Source organism: Salvelinus fontinalis, chromosome 4 (genome assembly GCF_029448725.1).
Source record: "Salvelinus fontinalis isolate EN_2023a chromosome 4, ASM2944872v1, whole genome shotgun sequence".
Classification (NCBI taxonomy): Eukaryota; Metazoa; Chordata; class Actinopteri; order Salmoniformes; family Salmonidae; genus Salvelinus; species Salvelinus fontinalis.
This window is the reverse complement of record NC_074668.1, coordinates 82947619-82966591: the sequence shown is the minus strand read 5'-3', so window position 1 is coordinate 82966591 and position 18973 is coordinate 82947619. Positions and strand designations below refer to the sequence as shown.

Sequence of the window (18973 nt, the reverse complement as noted above, 5' to 3'; positions counted from 1 at the left end):
GGACGAGCGACAGGCTGAAGGAATGCAGACAGACAGGAGGTCTGAGAGTGGTGGACGAGCGACAGGCTGAAGGGATGCAGACAGACAGGGTCTGAGAGTGGTGGACGAGCGACAGGCTGAAGGGATGCAGACAGACAGGAGGTCTGAGAGTGGTGGACGAGCGACAGGCTGAAGGGATGCAGACAGACAGGTCTGAGAGTGGTGGACGAGCGACAGGCTGAAGGGATGCAGACAGACAGGAGGTCTGAGAGTGGTGGACGAGCGACAGGCTGAAGGGATGCAGACAGACAGGAGGTCTGAGAGTGGTGGACGAGCGACAGGCTGAAGGGATGCAGACAGACAGGTCTGAGAGTGGTGGACGAGCGACAGGCTGAAGGGATGCAGACAGACAGGAGGTCTGAGAGTGGTGGACGAGCGACAGGCTGAAGGGATGCAGACAGACAGGAGGTCTGAGAGTGGTGGACGAGCGACAGGCTGAAGGGATGCAGACAGACAGGTCTGAGAGTGGTGGACGAGCGACAGGCTGAAGGGATGCAGACAGACAGAGGTCTGAGAGTGGTGGACGAGCGACAGGCTGAAGGGATGCAGACAGACAGGAGGTCTGAGAGTGGTGGACGAGCGACAGGCTGAAGGGATGCAGACAGACAGGAGGTCTGAGAGTGGTGGACGAGCGACAGGCTGAAGGAATGCAGACAGACAGACAGGTCTGAGAGTGGTGGACGAGCGACAGGCTGAAGGAATGCAGACAGACAGGAGGTCTGAGAGTGGTGGACGAGCGACAGGCTGAAGGGATGCAGACAGACAGGTCTGAGAGTGGTGGACGAGCGACAGGCTGAAGGGATGCAGACAGACAGGAGGTCTGAGAGTGGTGGACGAGCGACAGGCTGAAGGGATGCAGACAGACAGGTCTGAGAGTGGTGGACGAGCGACAGGCTGAAGGGATGCAGACAGACAGGAGGTCTGAGAGTGGTGGACGAGCGACAGGCTGAAGGGATGCAGACAGACAGGAGGTCTGAGAGTGGTGGACGAGCGACAGGCTGAAGGGATGCAGACAGACAGGTCTGAGAGTGGTGGACGAGCGACAGGCTGAAGGGATGCAGACAGACAGGAGGTCTGAGAGTGGTGGACGAGCGACAGGCTGAAGGGATGCAGACAGACAGGAGGTCTGAGAGTGGTGGACGAGCGACAGGCTGAAGGAATGCAGACAGACAGGTCTGAGAGTGGTGGACGAGCGACAGGCTGAAGGAATGCAGACAGACAGGTCTGAGAGTGGTGGACGAGCGACAGGCTGAAGGGATGCAGACAGACAGGAGGTCTGAGAGTGGTGGACGAGCGACAGGCTGAAGGGATGCAGACAGACAGGAGGTCTGAGAGTGGTGGACGAGCGACAGGCTGAAGGAATGCAGACAGACAGACAGGTCTGAGAGTGGTGGACGAGCGACAGGCTGAAGGAATGCAGACAGACAGGTCTGAGAGTGGTGGACGAGCGACAGGCTGAAGGGATGCAGACAGACAGGTCTGAGAGTGGTGGACGAGTGACAGGCTGAAGGGATGCAGACAGACAGGAGGTCTGAGAGTGGTGGACGAGCGACAGGCTGAAGGAATGCAGACAGACAGGTCTGAGAGTGGTGGACGAGCGACAGGCTGAAGGGATGCAGACAGACAGGTCTGAGAGTGGTGGACGAGCAACAGGCTGAAGGGATGCAGACAGACAGGAGGTCTGAGAGTGGTGGACGAGCGACAGGCTGAAGGGATGCAGACAGACAGGTCTGAGAGTGGTGGACGAGCGACAGGCTGAAGGGATGCAGACAGACAGGAGGTCTGTCATAATCAATGTTATATTGGGAACTGTGAAGGTGAAAAACACAGGCCTTGTCTGAAATGGCACCCTATTCCCTAAACAGTGCACTACTTTTGACCAGGACCCTACAGCACCCTATTCCCTAAACAGCGCACTACTTTTGACCAGGGCCCACAGACACAGACTAACCTAGTCCTAGCAGTGGATTCTAGCAATCTATTTCTTTCACTCAGTAGTCCGAATCAAATAAGATGTTTGTACCTTCTCAACTTTCTCTCTTGAATTGGCTTTGGGGGAGTAGAGGAACAGGCCAACTGTGGCAAATATGTTGACATGACAGACTGAATAGCAGACTGACTGAAGTGTCTTAGCTACACTATATGACCAAAAGTATGTGGACAGCTGCTCGTCAAACATCTCATTCCAAAATCATTGGCATTAATATGGAGTTGGTCCCCACCTTTGCTGCTATAACAGCCGACACTCTTCTGGGAAGGCTTCCCACTAGATGTTGGAACATTGCTGCGGGGACTTGCTTCCATTCAGCCATAAGAGCATTAGTGAGATAGGGGCACTGATGTTGGGCGATTAGGCCTGGCTCGCAGTCGGCGGTCCAATTCATCTGAAAGGTGTTCGATGGGGTTGAGTTCAGGGCTCTGTGCAGGCCAGTCAAGTTCTTCCACACCGATTTCGACAAGCCATTTCGAGATACCTCGCTGTATACCTCGCTTTGTGCACGGGGGCATTGTCATGCTGAAACAGGAAAGGGCCTTCCCTAAATTGTTGCCACAAAGTTGGAAGCACAGAATCGTCTACAATGTCATTGTATGCTGTAGCGTTACGATTTCCCTTCACTGGAAATAACCAGCCTCGATTTTATACACGTCAGCAACGGGTGTGGCTGAAATAAACGAATCCACTCATTTGAAGGGGTGTCCACATACGTTTATATATATATATAGTTCAATCTGAGGGTAGTGCAACTTCCTATATTAGTCTGTGTCAGACAGTAGGGATTGGTGACAAAAGCTGAATAATATATATCTCTATGACTCTACAAAACTTAAAAACATTTAAATCAAGCAATCTTAAACAGATCGCCTCGTTAAAGACTAATTTAGGACCTAACAACAGTTAAAAAGCTGTTGTTTCTATTCAACAGAGTCTCAAAACTCCATGTTGATGTTTATATTCAGAGTCTCAAAGCTCCATGTTGTTGATGTTTCTATTCAACAGAGTCTCAAAGCTCCATGTTGATGTTTCTATTCAACAGAGTCTCAAAGCTCCATGATGATGTTTCTATTCAACAGAGTCTCAAAGCTCCATGATGATGATGTTTCTATTCAACAGAGTCTCAAAGCTCCATGTTGATGTTTCTATTCAACAGAGTCTCAAAGCTCCATGTTGATGTTGTTTCTATTCAACAGAGTGTCAAAGCTCCATGTTGATGTTTCTATTCAACGGAGTCTCAAAGCTCCATGTTGTTTATATTCAACAGAGTCTTAAAGCTCCATGTTGATGTTTCTATTCAACAGAGTCTCAAAGCTCCATGTTGATGTTTCTATTCAACAGAGTCTCAAAGCTCCATGTTGATGTTTATATTCAGAGTCTCAAAGCTCCATGTTGTTTATATTCAACAGAGTCCCAAAGCTCCATGTTGCCATTGTTTATATTCTATTCAACAGAGTTCCAGGGTGAGCCTTAGAGCAGACCCAGGTTGCGTCCCAAATGGCCTACACAGTGCACTACTTTTGACCAGAGCCATACGGTACTCCAGTCAGAAGTAGTGCACTATAAAAGGGAATAGGGCATCATTTGGAACACAGCCTCCAGTCTGAAGTAATGAACACCTTCCTGGCATTCTATTCTACTCACAGGAATGACCTCAGAGTTGGTACCCTTCACTTCATTAACGACGAGAGTGAGATCAAACAACTGCTGCTTTTTTTCTTCTGTTGGCCTCGTTCACAAACAATACAGACTAACGTTTTGATGAATGACGACGACCAATGAGGATCAGTTGTTTGGGAGTAACGGTGACTTAGTTTTCAAGACAGAGTAGAAAGTGATGTCGAACGTTCAGAAACGTGTTGTTCCACACTTACAGGTAGGTAGGTGTGTGTGTGTGTGTGTGTGTGTGTGTGTGTGTGTGTGTGTGTGTGTGTGTGTGTGTGTGTGTGTGTGTGTGTGTGTGTGTGTGTGTGTGTGTGTGTGTGTAACCTACTCCTCCGTCTGAAGTGTCTCCACTTGTGCCAGAGAATAGCTCGCTTTTTGTGTGTGGCGCCGAACGGTAAGACGCTTCCCGAGTCCTCGCCAGGTATGGGCCGAATCGGGAGAAAGTGGTACTCGCTTAGCAAGCAGCATGTGTCCTTTACGTGTGTGTGTGTGTGTCATGTACACTCAGTTTATTTACGAAGGGGAAAAGTATCAAATGTGTGCTATCTCTGAACCTGTGTGTCATAAACATAACCTGGGTGCTTTTCCAATTGATCGTCGTTGAGATTCAAGTACATACGATGAACACTCCACCCACCCAAAGGTAACTGAAAGTCAAGGAGCAGTGAAGGGGTTTCCCATTTCACACTCAGACTGAAAGTCTAACTGTCATGTCAAAAGAGGATTTCTAATAACACAAGAAACCCCCCCCCCCCCCCAACATAACCATAGTGGTCTGTCTCTCTCTGTGGAGAAATACATCTGGGAAACCCACCTAGTCAAACTACTCCTGAGGTAGAAATACATCTGGGAAACCCACCTAGTCAAACTACTGCTGGGGTAGAAATACATCTGGGAAACCCACCTAGTCAAACTACTCCTGGGGTAGAAATACATCTGGGAAACCCACCTAGTCAAACTACTGCTGGGGTAGAAATACATCTGGGAAACCCACCTAGTCAAACTACTCCTGAGGTAGAAATACATCTGGGAAACCCACCTAGTCAAACTACTCCTGAGGTAGAAATACATCTGGGAAACCCACCTAGTCAAACTACTCCTGGGGTAGAAATACATCTGGGAAACCTACCTAGTCAAACTACTCCTGAGGTAGAAATACATCTGGGAAACCCACCTAGTCAAACTACTCCTGGGGTAGAAATACATCTGGGAAACCCACCTAGTCAAACTACTCCTGGGGTAAAAATACATCTGGGAAACCTACCTAGTCAAACTACTCCTGAGGTAGAAATACATCTGGGAAACCCACCTAGTCAAACTACTCCTGGGGTAGAAATACATCTGGGAAACCCACCTAGTCAAACTACTCCTGGGGTAGAAATACATCTGGGAAACCCACCTAGTCAAACTACTCCTGGGGTAGAAATACATCTGGGAAACCCACCTAGTCAAACTACTCCTGGGGAAGAAATACATCTGGGAAACCCACCTAGTCAAACTACTCCTGGGGTAGAAATACATCTGGGAAACCCACCTAGTCAAACTACTCCTGGGGAAGAAATACATCTGGGAAACCCACCTAGTCAAACTACTCCTGGGGAAGAAATACATCTGGGAAACCCACCTAGTCAAACTACTCCTGAGGTAGAAACACATACGTCACCTCCAGTTTAGGGTCCATTTACACCCCCAGAATACACACACGTCTAACAACATGGACATGTAGGACAGACAGTAACTACAGGTAACTGACAAAATACAGGAAACGCCAACATACAGAGAGTTAATAGGGGCGTTGGGTCACCACCAGCCAGAACAGCTTCAATGCACCTCGACATAGATTCTACAGGAGTCTGGAACTCTATTGGAGGGATGGGACACCGTTCTTCCATGAGAAATTCCATCATTTGTTTTGTTGATGATGGTGGAAAACACTGGTCTCAGGCGCCGCTGCCCAATCATAAGTGTTCAATTGGGTTCAGATCTGGTGACTGAGACAGCCATGGCATATGGTTTTACATCATTTTCATGCTCATCTAATAGTTCAGTGACCACTCCTGCCCTGTGGACGGGGGCATCGTCATCCTATGGGGGCATAGCCATCCAATGGGAGCATAGCCATGGTAGCCAAAATAATGACCTGCCCAGCATCATCACACATGACCTTACACATGATGAATTGTTAATTGCTTAATTAACTTCCAGAACCACACCTGTGTTTCAATATACTTTGTATCCCTCATTTACTCAAGTGTTTCCATTATTTTGGCAGTTACCTGTATAATGTTATGTTCTTTGTCTGATAAAACAAAGCCCTGGTCAGGAATACTGTCAGTGCCATTCATGAGCCCCCTTACAGCTGACAATCAAACTATCTGACAGCCAACAGGTCACAAATATGATCCCGTGAAAATAGATGACAGCTTAGTTCACAAATACAGAGTTAGCAGGGTGATACAACCAGGGCTACAGTATAAAACATAACAGAGATCTTCAATGTAACAAAACCATTTACTAGATCTGAATTGGCACAAGATGTAATGCTTCTAGGCCCGTTTCCTGTCGCGAACTCGTCCCACTAACTGTCAACAGCATTCAGTAGATTGTGATATGTAAATGTAGCATTTTCAGCAGCGTGCCGTTGTTCAAAAACCCACTCAATTTTAGAAAGAGAAACGGACCTATTGTTGATATGAAGGTGGTGTTGAACGCATCTTCGCTGAATCGGAAGAGAAGACATGTCTTGCCGACACCGCTGTCTCCGATGAGAAGCAATTTAAAAAGGTAATCATAGGTTTTCGCCATCTCTCCACCCTCGCTTCTTCCCGAAATTTGATTGAATGTCTGGACCGTTGCAAACAGTTTGTAGCTGCTATTCGCTGCTGGCTACACCTCTTCGTTACACTAACTAACCAAACAGTAACAGTACAGGGGAAAACGAGGCGGCGTTAGTTTAATGACGTAACACAAAATAGGCGGAGCAGAAGCAAGGAACCTAGGACGGAAGCGTGGTCGTCACTGGTTACCACAGCCACAAAGTCTTCATTATTTCTAAACACTAGACTATTTCTCAAATGTCTCTTAAAATCAGATTTTAAACCTAACCAACACTACAAACCCTATGCTTAACCTTAAATTAAAAAACCAAACAGCTACTTTGTTTTCATTTTTTATATAGCCTATTTTGTCTGTGGCAACCGGAAGCATCCTCTCATCTGGGTTGCCAAATTGGTAGTAATACTGTCACAATGAGGATGCGGACTGATTCAGCTGACAAATGTTTAACGATATTATGTAGGTCAAAGTGACGCCATAAACACAAATGGCTGATTTAGATAAGTAATCAAATCCCTGTGAACATTAATCCAACTTGCTTTGCAATAACAATACACTGTAACCTGTTAACAGGAAGAATGAGACGTCAGGCTTTAAGTCATGTAATCAAGTTTTTATGTATGGATCTCGAAACAGAAAAGAGCAGAATGACATGAGACACTGGTACAACACAATCCATTCATGCACAGGAAACCGACCGGTAACAATAAATAAGAGTACATTGAAGTTGTTAGCATTACATTTACCATTAAAAAAAAAACTAGCAATGATCAGAACCACTGCCGGACAACACAGGTGGAGTGCCACGTAGTATAGAGGCAAGAATAACTTTGGGGAAGTTTGCCCCATGAAATGATCATGTGAGTACAATTGTGCTTAAATACACCTTTAAGAGTGAATACCCATCCATATAGGGTGCGTTCCAGGTCGTGATTTATTGCAGTCACACTGCACAAATTATCGAATTTCTATTTCTAGAAAACCTGGAGAATTGTGCATTCTCAGGAACCTACATAAATATAATATAGTCATCTAAGATATGCAGCTACATCGTAACTGCAGTACTGACGTCCTGGAACGCCCCCCCAGAGTCTTTAGGAGTAAGTTCAAAGCAGCGGTTGAATTATTATGAAGTCTTCAGAAATCGACAGTCGTCGTTTTCAGTCCATGTCTCGCACTCTACGGCAGATCTCCTCTGTAAACTCGGAGCACTTCGACTTCCCACCAAGGTCCCCGGTCAGCACCTGGGAGAGGATAAAAAAACAGCCCAATTAATTCATTTGAAAAGCCAAAACAGATTCTCCATACAATGACCAACTGAACAAAAATCTGGTCATGTTCAATCTACAGAAAAATACATAAGAGCATTGGCACCCGGAAGGAGGTGTGGTGTCCAGGGGAGCCAACATATTATAAACCAACTAGCCAAACATCAACCATATAATCTGGCATCGGAACGAAGAGAGCAGACTCTCGGAGCGAAGAGAGCAGACTCTCGGAGCGAAGAGAGCAGACTCTCGGAGCGAAGAGAGCAGACTCTCGGAGCGGTCCTCCAAGAACAAGGAAGTACTGCTACTTCTGCCCCTCCCCTTTCTAAATGTATTCTGGCGCCGATATGCAACAGCCACAATAGTCACTATTGGAGGTAATTAAAAAGCCAACTAGCCACCTTCTTGTCTCTGATGGTGTCGAAGCAGGCGGTCTCGATCTTCTTGCCGTAGTCGTGCATGCCCATGTGACGCAGCATCATCACGGCACTGAGCAGCAGAGCTGTAGGGTTGGCCATGTCCAGACCGGCTATGTCGGGGGCCGTCCCGTGGACCTGGATACCACAGGGGCAGAGGGACAATGTTAATACGTCTACGTTGTTCAGACGTTAAATGGTTGTTCAACACTGGAACAAGCTTCCATTAGAAATGGACAACTTATTTAAAATATATGACGTCTCGTATTAAAATTGTTTTGTTGAAAGAGGGAAGTCTTCAACAAAAACAAACATGTTTAGTTATTACACAATAGACTGTTTACAGGACGAGAAGCCTTGCGTTTTATCAAACAGTTGAGACTGAATATGTTTAGCTACTCTGATTATAAAAACAGCCAAGTAAAGAGCGAGACAAACCGATTCAAAAATGGCGACTCCATTGGCACCAATGTTTCCACTAGGAGTGACTCCCAGACCGCCAATAAGTCCAGCACACAGATCACTGCAATACATGACACACACACCCTATCTGTAGTAGTAGCCACAGCCTTTAGTTAGCAGAATCATCTAGTCACATTAGCACAACACAAATGAAAGACAGTATTAGGCCCAATAAGACCAAACTCTGCTAAGCTAAGATATGCATATTATTAGTAGATTTGGATAGAAAACACTGAAGTTTCTAAAACTGTTTGAATCATGTCTGATTCAAACTTATTCAAACTTATTTGGTAGGCGAAACCCCAAGGTCAAACCATTCAGATTTATTTTTATTTTTTGGGGGGTCACTCTTTTCATTGGGAATCCAGATTTCTTATCAACCGTCTTGCAGTTCCTATCGCTTCCACTGGATGTCATCAGTCTTTAGAAATTGGTTGAGGTTTTTCCTTTGAGAAATGAAGAAGTAGCACTGTTCAGAATGAGGGTAGAGGGAAGTGTAATCTTTGTTAGAGGCGCGTGACCTGAAAAGCACGCTGCACTTTGTTTTCCTCCGGTATTGAACACAGTATGTCCCGCCTTAAATTTTATTGATTATTTACGTGAGAAAATACCTAAAGTTGTATTAGGAAAGTACTTTGAAATGTTTGGACAAAGCTTACAGGTAACGTATGAGACATTTTGTAGTCATGTTGCGCAAGTTGGAACTGGTGTTTTTCTGGATCAAATGCGCCAACTAAATGGACATTTTGGATATATATATATCGACGGAATTAATCAAACAAAAAGGACCATTTGTAATGTTTATGGGACATATTGGAGTGCCAACAGAAGAAGCTCGTCAAAGGTAAGGCATGAATTATATCTTTATTTCTGCGTTTTGTGTCGTGCCTGGAGGGTTGAAATATGATTGTCTGTTTGTTTGCTGGGGTGCTATCCTCAGATAATAGCATCGTTCGCTTTCGCCGTAAAGCCTTTTTGAAATCTGACATGTTGGCTGGATTCAAAACAAGTGTAGCTTTAATTTGGTGTATTGCATGTGTGATTTCATGAAACATTAATTTTTATAGTAATTTATTTGAATTTGGCGCTCTGCATTTTCACTGGATTTTGGCCAGTTGGGACGCTAGTGTCCCACATATCCCAGAGAGGTTAGTAGCTTAAACAAATTGCATTCAATAGCGATTAATTAATATAGATACATGCAAATAAATAGTAACTGACCTGAGAATGTCACCATACAGGTTGGGCATCACCAGGACGTCAAACTGGGTGGGATCTTGCACCATCTGAAACATTCACCATGACAACCTGATTAAGCCCCGTTTCCATCTCCAACATGAGAACCTGATTAAGCCCCGTTTCCATCTACCGCTCCAACATGAGAACCTGATTAAGCCCCGTTTCCATCTACCGCTCCAACATGAGAAACTCATTAAGCCCCGTTTCCATCTCCAACTAGAGAACCTGATTAAGCCCCGTTTCCATCTACCACTCCAACATGAGAAACTCATTAAGCCCCGTTTCCATCTCCAACATGAGAACCTGATTAAGCCCCGTTTCCATCTCCAACACGAGAACCTGATTAAGCCCCGTTTACATCTACCGCTCCAACACGAGAACCTGATTAAGCCCCGTTTCCATCTCCAACATGAGAAACTCATTAAGCCTAATTTCGACCTTCTGCTTCCGGGTCATCTGCTAGGTCTGCGCCAACGGAATGATGCAATATCGAACAGCCACTCCCGTCGGCGTGGTCAAATCTCTGCATCCGCAAGGTCACCTTTCAAAGGGGAGGTACGCGGGAAACACGCCGACGGGAGCGGACTTTCGATTGAAGCGGTAAATTAGGCTTTAGACAGAGAACGTGATGTGCATCAAAACAGCGGCACGTAGGAAGAATAGTGTAAAGGAGTGTACGTACGTTGAGACACACCGTGTCCAGGTACATCTCAGTAAACTTGATGTCCTTGAAGTTTTCAGCCACCTCTCTGCATTTCCTCAGGAACAGCCCGTCCGACATCCTCCTGGTCACGTCAAAACACACCCGGCACGTTAGTTTAACTCCCGAATATTGGTGCCATTGATGTGCTCGTTCTGATATTTTTATTTCTTTCTTTAATACATTTTTATTTGTGCGTATATCGTTTTGTATTGCTAGGTATTACTGCACTGTGGGAACATAAGCATTTCACTGCACCTGCGATAACATCTGTTAAATATGTGAACGATCACATTTAATATCTCATCATTCTGTTTTGACTTGTAATTGACCCGTGGTGATCATACATTTAATCGATATTTGCTTGTCATTTTTTTAAATGATCCACAACTGCACAATAAAAAAAAAAAAGGTACAATTTGTAATATTCCACAGCCTATTTGATTCTGGAGCTGTAGACTTACATGATGTTGGCTTTGTGAACGGCCGTGACGCTGCTTCTTTGGTTATTTCTTGCATACTCAAAGGCGTACTCAGCGATACGTCGACTGGCGTCTTCGGTGATGAGTTTAATGCTCTGAACTACGCCGTCAACAATCTACCAGAGAAGAAGACAATCACCTGAGTCTAAATCAAAACACGACTTAATTAACCATACAGGATACAACAGCTATTCACCTATGTCCTACTTTAGGTCCTAAAATGTGTCGAGGGACAGTAACAACTGGGAAAGACAACTGAGCTACTTTAAAAAGGATTTAACTGGAACGATGACACTAGAAGAGAAGACGTATGAAAGGTATTCATAACATCACTGTGAGTGGAGGAACAAAAAGTACTCTCAGCCGGAGGTGACAACTACATACAATAGGATTTCACTGTAAAGGAAGTGACATCAAGAAATTCCAGATGTGCCATCTTAATTTGACCAGTTTCCCAGCAGGGAAGTAATCTTGCAGCAACAGGAAATTATGTGGATTATTAATTAAATTTACATTTTTCTAAGGGTAGATACATTTTTCATTTGGACAAATCAGGTCTGAAATAAAAAATTACAAACATTGAATACACTACAACATAGCAGTAACTGCTTAAAATTCTATGCGACAGAGTGATCAAATTAAGATAGCAGATATGTAGGAATAACATACAATACCTTTAGTTGAAAAACTAAGTGAACAATGAAGGAGAACTGGAGAGAGAAGTTGATGAATATACACTACCGTTAAAGTTTGGGGTCACTTAGAAATGTCCTTGTTTTCCATGAAAACATGAAATGAAATGAGTTGCAAAACGAATAGGAAATATAGTCAAGAAGTTGACATGGTTATAAATAATGATTTTAAATTTAAATAATTGTGTCCTTCAAACTTTGCTTTCATCAAAGAATCCTCCATTTGCAGCAAACACAGCCTTGCAGACCTTTGACATTGTAGTTGTCAATCTGATTTTATGCTTCCTGAAGCACCTCCCACAAGTTGGATTGGCTTGATGGGCACTTCTTACGTACCATACAGTCAAGCTGCTCCCACAACAGCTCAATAGTGTTGAGATCTGGTGACTGTGCTGGCCACTCCATTATAGACAGAACACCAGCTGACTGCTTCTTCCCTAAATAGTTCTTACATAGTTTGGAGCTGTGCTTTGGGTCATTGTCCTGTTGTAGGAGGAAATTGTCTCCAATTAAGCACCGTCCACAGGGCAAAATGGAGTGATAGCCTTCCTTCTTCAAGATCCCTTTTACCCTTTACAAATCTCCCACTTTACACCACCAAACCACCCCCAGACCATCACATTGCCTGCACCATGCTTCACAGGTGGCGTCAAGCACTCCTCCAGAATCTTTTCATGTTCTTCTTTGTGATCCGAACCTCAAACATAGATTTGTCTGTTCATAACACTTTGTTCCAATGTTCCTCTGTCCAGTGTCTGTGTTCTTTTGCCCATCTTAATCTTTTCTTTTTATTGGCCAGTCTGAGATATGGCTTTTTCTTTGCAACTCTACCTAGAAGGCCAGCATTCTGGAGTCACCTCTTCACTGTTGACATTGAGACTGGACAGAGGAACTCTACCTAGAAGGCCAGCATCCCGGAGTCACCTCTTCACTGTTGACTTTGAGACTGGTGTTTTGCGGGTACTATTTAATGAAGCTGTCAGTTGAGGCCTTGTGAGGCATCTGTTTCTCAAACTAGACACTAATGTACTTGTTCAGTTGTGCACCGGGGCCTCTCACTCTTTCTATTCTGGTTAGAGACAGTTTGCGCTGTTCTGTGAAGGGAGTAGTACATAGCGTTGTATGAGATCTTCAGTTTCTTGGCAATTTCTCGCATGGAATAGCCTTCATTTCTCAGAACAAGAATAGATTGACGCGTTTCAGAAGAAAGTTTTGTTTCTGGCTATTTTGAGACTGTAATCGAACCCACAAATGCTGATGCTCCAGATACTCAACTAGTTTAAAGAAGGCCAGTTTTATTGCTTCTTTAATCAGTACAACAGTTTTCAGCTGTGCTAACATAATTGCAAAAGAGTTTTCTAATGATCAATTAGCCTTTTAAAATGATAAACTTGAATTAGCTAACACAACGTGCAATTGGAACACAGGAATGATGGTTGCTGATAATGGGCCTCTGTACACCTATGTAGAAAAATCTGCCGTTTCCAGATACAATAGTCATTTACAACATTAACAATGTCTGCACTGTATTTCTGATCAATTTGGTGTTATTTTAATGGACAAAATAAATGTGCTTTGCTTTCAAAAACAAGGACATTTCTAAGTGACCCCAAACTTTTGAACGGGAGTGTACATTAGGGCACGCCAGAGTTAGAGACTGAGGTGGTGGTCTGGTTAGTGAAGCTGCTGTTCCTCTGGCTTACCTAAGGTACACCTGGAGAATAACCAATCACCTGTGTGTGATGTGCCCTGTCCAACCCAGATAAAACAGTTTCAAAAACCGAGGACACGGATTCCACACAACACCACAGTGAAAATACGGACTGCTCAGCTCTCAGCCTTGAAACAGCTGCTTATCGAGAGCTGAAAACGACGAACCAGAGTAGTCGCATCACAGTTAACGTGACTTTTCAGTCATTGTCAAACCAACAAACCATTTGCACCCATTTCAGTGCTGACATTTGCTCTGAAATCTACACCAGATGCCCTAATGAAGACCCCACTCCAGTGTTGAAACACTGGGTCATGTTCAGCAGGGCACAACGTAGCCATTAAAAAAATAATCACCTGAACATTCTTCTTGGACATGTTCAGGTAGGACTTCTTGTTTTTTTTCACCTCCATTTCAAAACGTTCTCTAGTATTTCGTACCATTTCGTACCGAATGAACACATCCCTGCATGTTAATGTTGTAAGACTATTCCCTCCAGAGGGGTTGACTACAAAGCAGGATCAAGGAGTTCGCTAGCTAACTTGACAATTTTTTTATTTTTATTTAGAAAGATAAGTTTGAAATGGACTAAATGATTCAACAACCAAAAAAACAGAAGTTCAGCTTTCTTTAACCCCCAAAAATCCATTGTTATTTCTGGTTGTTTCTCAAAGTTAGCTGGCTAACTCATTGATCCTGCTTTGTAGCGTACCCCCTGGTCAGTAGGAGGGATCAGCCAATTAAATTATTATCCTGAACAAACATACGAGGTAGCTACTGCTACATGGTCTATCCCTCTGTAGTCAGTGTTAGCTGTAGACATGTTAACATACGAGGTAGCTACTGCTACGTGGTCTATCCCTCTGTAGTCAGTGTTAGCTGTAGACATTTTAACATACGAGGTAGCTACTGCTACGTGGTCTATCCCTCTGTAGTCAGTGTTAGCTGTAGACATTTTAACATACGAGGTAGCTACTGCTACGTGGTCTATCCCTCTGTAGTCAGTGTTAGCTGTAGACATTTTAACATACGAGGTAGCTACTGCTACGTGGTCTATCCCTCTGTAGTCAGTGTTAGCTGTAGACATGTTAACATACGAGGTAGCTACTGCTACGTGGTCTATCCCTCTGTAGTCAGTGTTAGCTGTAGACATGTTAACATACGAGGTAGCTACTGCTACATGGTCTATCCCTCTGTAGTCAGTGTTAGCTGTAGACATGTTAACATACGAGGTAGCTACTGCTACATGGTCTATCCCTCTGTAGTCAGTGTTAGCTGTAGACATTTTAACATACGAGGTAGCTACTGCTACGTGGTCTATCCCTCTGTAGTCAGTGTTAGCTGTAGACATTTTAACATACGAGGTAGCTACTGCTACGTGGTCTATCCCTCTGTAGTCAGTGTTAGCTGTAGACATTTTAACATACGAGGTAGCTACTGCTACTTGGTCTATCCCTCTGTAGTCAGTGTTAGCTGTAGACATTTTAACATACGAGGTAGCTACTGCTACGTGGTCTATCCCTCTGTAGTCAGTGTTAGCTGTAGACATTTCACAGATTGACAGATTCACTTTGAAATCCACACATTTGAAAAAAATGAGTTTCACTCAAAACATTGTCCCATTTCTCTCCTACTGAACGTCACCTTGGTAACCATAGCTACTTACTATGTGCTCGATTCCGCTGTACTCTCCCTCAGTGTTCTCTCTGATGGTGACCAGGTCCACGTCGGTGTAGGGGGTCTTGTAGCCCTCGATGGACACGCAGGGACGCACGTTGGCGTACAGGTCAAAGGTCTTCCTGAGTAGCAGGTTCATGGAGGGGTGGCCGGCTGCGATGGGGGTCTTCAGGGGGCCTACACACAGAGGGGGAGGTTAAAAGTCCAATGCAGACCTTTTTATCTCAATATCAAATCATTTCAATGTGATCGTTTTCAATTTGAAAACAAAAATAGCTTCTTGGCAAAGAGTAAATTCTCAGGACCGTCTGTGATTGGTCTGAGTGGTGAGGGGGAAACTGAAAACTAGCTGTTATTGGCAGAGAGGTGATGTCACCAGACAGACTAAACTCCATCCCATCACAACATTTCAGGTGATGTCACCAGACAGACTAAACTCCATCCCATCACAACATTTCAGGTGGTCTTATAAAACAGCTCTTACACTAAAAGGACATTATCCGGGGATGTACTGGCGCAAAGACATGTTAACATTACACACCAGCCACCTGACCTCTAGACGGGCTTTCCCACCTGACCTCTAGACGGGCTTTCCCACCTGACCTCTAGACGGGCTTTCCCACCTGACCTCTAGACGGGCTTTCCCACCTGACCTCCAGACGGGCTTTCCCACCTGACCTCTAGACGGGCTTTCACACCGGCCACCTGACCTCCAGACGGGCTTTCCCACCTGACCTCCAGACGGGCTTTCCCACCTGACCTCCAGACGGGCTTTCACACCGGCCAGCTGACCTCTAGACGGGCTTTCCCACCGGCCAGCTGACCTCCAGACGGGCTTTCCCACCGGCCACCTGACCTCCAGACGGGCTTTCCCACCGGCCACCTGACCTCCAGACGGGCTTTCCCACCGGCCACCTGACCTCCAGACGGGCTTTCCCACCGGCCACCTGACCTCTAGACGGGCTTTCCCACCGGCCACCTGACCTCTAGACGGGCTTTCCCACCTGACCTCTAGACGGGCTTTCCCACCTGACCTCTAGACGGGCTTTCCCACCTGACCTCTAGACGGGCTTTCCCACCGGCCACCTGACCTCTAGACGGGCTTTCCCACCGGCCACCTGACCTCTAGACGGGCTTTCACACCTGACCTCTAGACGGGCTTTCCCACCTGACCTCTAGACGGGCTTTCCCACCTGACCTCTAGACGGGCTTTCCCACCTGACCTCCAGACGGGCTTTCCCACCTGACCTCTAGACGGGCTTTCCCACCTGACCTCTAGACGGGCTTTCACACCTGACCTCTAGACGGGCTTTCACACCTGACCTCTAGACGGGCTTTCCCACCTGACCTCTAGACGGGCTTTCCCACCTGACCTCTAGACGGGCTTTCCCACCTGACCTCTAGACGGGCTTTCCCACCTGACCTCCAGACGGGCTTTCACACCGGCCAGCTGACCTCTAGACGGGCTTTGGCACCTGACCTCTAGACGGGCTTTGGCACCTGACCTCTAGACGGGCTTTCCCACCTGACCTCTAGACGGGCTTTCCCACCTGACCTCTAGACGGGCTTTGGCACCTGACCTCTAGACGGGCTTTCCCACCTGACCTCTAGACGGGCTTTCCCACCTGACCTCTAGACGGGCTTTCCCACCTGACCTCTAGACGGGCTTTCCCACCTGACCTCTAGACGGGCTTTCCCACCTGACCTCTAGACGGGCTTTCCCACCTGACCTCTAGACGGGCTTTCCCACCTGACCTCTAGACGGGCTTTCCCACCTGACCTCTAGACGGGCTTTCTGCATCGTTTACCCACCAATCATGTTAACACTACATCTCTCATCAAGGTCGTGTCCCATTCAATCCCTACTATCCCCTATGAACCCATTGGCTACTATCCCCTATAAAGCCTCCACACTATCCCTTATATACTATCCCCTATAAAGCCTACACACTATCTTCTATATACTAACCCCTACACACTATCCCCTATAAAGCCTACACACTATCCCTTATATACTATCCCCTATAAAGCCTACACACTATCTTCTATATACTAACCCCTACACACTATCCCCTATAAAGCCTACACACTATCCCCTATATACTATCCCCTATAAAGCCTACACACTAACCCCTATATACTATCCCCTACACACTAACCCCTATATACTATCCCCTATGATGCCGCCTGCATGACGGTCTTTATTCCAGCTGACTTCCGTACACTATGTCCTTCATGACCATGCAGGTACCTAGTACCATAGATGTCCATAGGATCTCTGTGGCTGCTTCCTACCTTTTAACCCGATCAGGGTCCTGTCCATAGACTCCTTACAGTCTGGAGGGATCATCCATCTACCTCCTGGGCCCTGGATAGCCGTCACATTCCTCTCCTCCCACTGGATGGGAACCTAACGGGTGGTAGGGAGAAGAGACAGAATGGTACAGAAAGGACTCGGGTTGAATTTTCTGTCAAACTTTCCATGCAAATGGGATGTTCTGCTGTTAACCCTACACTTTGCTGTGTGTGTGTGTGTGTGAGTGTGAGTGTGAGTGTGAGTGTGAGTGTGAGTGTGAGTGAGAGTGAGAGTGAGAGAGAGAGAGAGAGTTTGACAGCTTTTCCAGCTTACCTTAGCAGACTCGAAAATCTTCATGACAGCCACAGATATTTCTGGACCGATTCCATCCCCAGGAATTAATGTAACCGTTTGCAGCTGTAAAGAGAAAACAAACCCCTTTTTAAATCTGTTTTAGAGGGATTACATATTAGCACTAAACACTGGATCGTGAATTGCATCATTTCAGACAATGAGGGAGAAGTTCATAAAAGACTGGTGTAGACTTGTCTATTTGTCAGTCCATGACTTACCCCCCTTCTGAAACATACCGTCGGTCTCTTTGCCGCCCCCACGACGTGAGAGAGCTGAAGGAGGGAAATAAACGGAAGGTTAAATTACTACCGCGCAGATACATTGTATCACAACAACATCCACACACTGGATCTCTAGTCTAGTGTGATTGAATGAGAAAACCTATTGACAAACACGAAATGTCACTTCAGCATTAGGCAGATAAAAAGTGGTTGGTTAATAGCGTAGCTCGCTACGATGGTAGCAGGACAAGGACACACGCACAGTAAAGGCCTCACAGAAAACCCATGGAAACAACATTATACAACCAACAAAGTCATTCGAGCACGAACTTACATTAGACAAACATAAATCCAATATATGGCCAAGTTACATTCAATTATCTTTATGCTGACAAACGGCATTTTCTTACCATTGACCTCCACACGTTGCTAGCCATAATCCTGTGTTAATGTGGTCCTACACCGCTCTGCCGTTAACGGGACTTCCGGGTTGGAAAAAGATGACGTTGTCAGAGCGACTACTTACGTTTCCAGATCGGATTTTTTTTTTACAATAAGCAATGTATCTAATGTCTGTTTATCTTAATACAACATCGTGAAACAAATCCGTGATGAAAGCATTTCAATAAAATAATACATGTTGAAGAGTACTGTTTTTGATCGACATAATATGCCTACTTTGCAGTGGTGTAAAGTATTTAAATAAAAATACTTTATAGTAATAGTGTTGGGTCGTTTTTTGGGGTATCTGTACTTTACTATTCATATTTTTGCCTACTTTTACTTCACTAAATTCCTGAAGAAAATAAAGTTATTTTTACTCAATAAATTTTCCCTGACACCCAAAAGTACTAATTACATATTGAATACTTGGTGGGACAGGAAAAGGGTCCAATTCACACACTTATCAAGAGAACATCCCT

General features: G+C 45.2%; 2 protein-coding genes across 3 annotated transcripts in view; both read right to left on the bottom strand.

Annotated features, from left to right (window-relative positions):
• Positions 1 to 6647, bottom strand: part of rab8b (RAB8B, member RAS oncogene family) — a 49042-nt gene extending 42395 nt beyond the window's left edge. Inside the window, exon 1 of the mRNA XM_055921645.1 lies at positions 6379 to 6647. Coding sequence (XP_055777620.1) covers positions 6379 to 6502 — 124 coding nt within the window. The 5' untranslated portion in view covers positions 6503 to 6647. The remainder of the gene's footprint in view (positions 1 to 6378) is intronic.
• A 483-nt stretch (positions 6648 to 7130) lies between these two features.
• On the bottom strand, positions 7131 to 18560 carry idh3a (isocitrate dehydrogenase (NAD(+)) 3 catalytic subunit alpha). 2 transcript variants are annotated; one of them, XM_055921641.1, is made up of 11 exons: positions 18461 to 18560; positions 18048 to 18101; positions 17809 to 17892; positions 17475 to 17589; positions 15169 to 15356; positions 11082 to 11215; positions 10600 to 10702; positions 9900 to 9964; positions 8655 to 8739; positions 8202 to 8354; positions 7131 to 7776 (listed from the first exon to the last, which is right to left on the bottom strand). In XM_055921641.1, the coding sequence occupies exons 1-11, from the start codon at positions 18485 to 18487 to the stop codon at positions 7693 to 7695; spliced, it is 1092 nt and encodes a 363-aa protein (XP_055777616.1). In that variant the 5' UTR covers positions 18488 to 18560; the 3' UTR covers positions 7131 to 7692. The 2 variants fall into 2 exon arrangements, with proteins under 2 accessions (XP_055777616.1, XP_055777617.1); XM_055921642.1 differs by having other exon boundaries at positions 18066 to 18101.
• Positions 18561 to 18973: the final 413 nt, after the last annotated feature.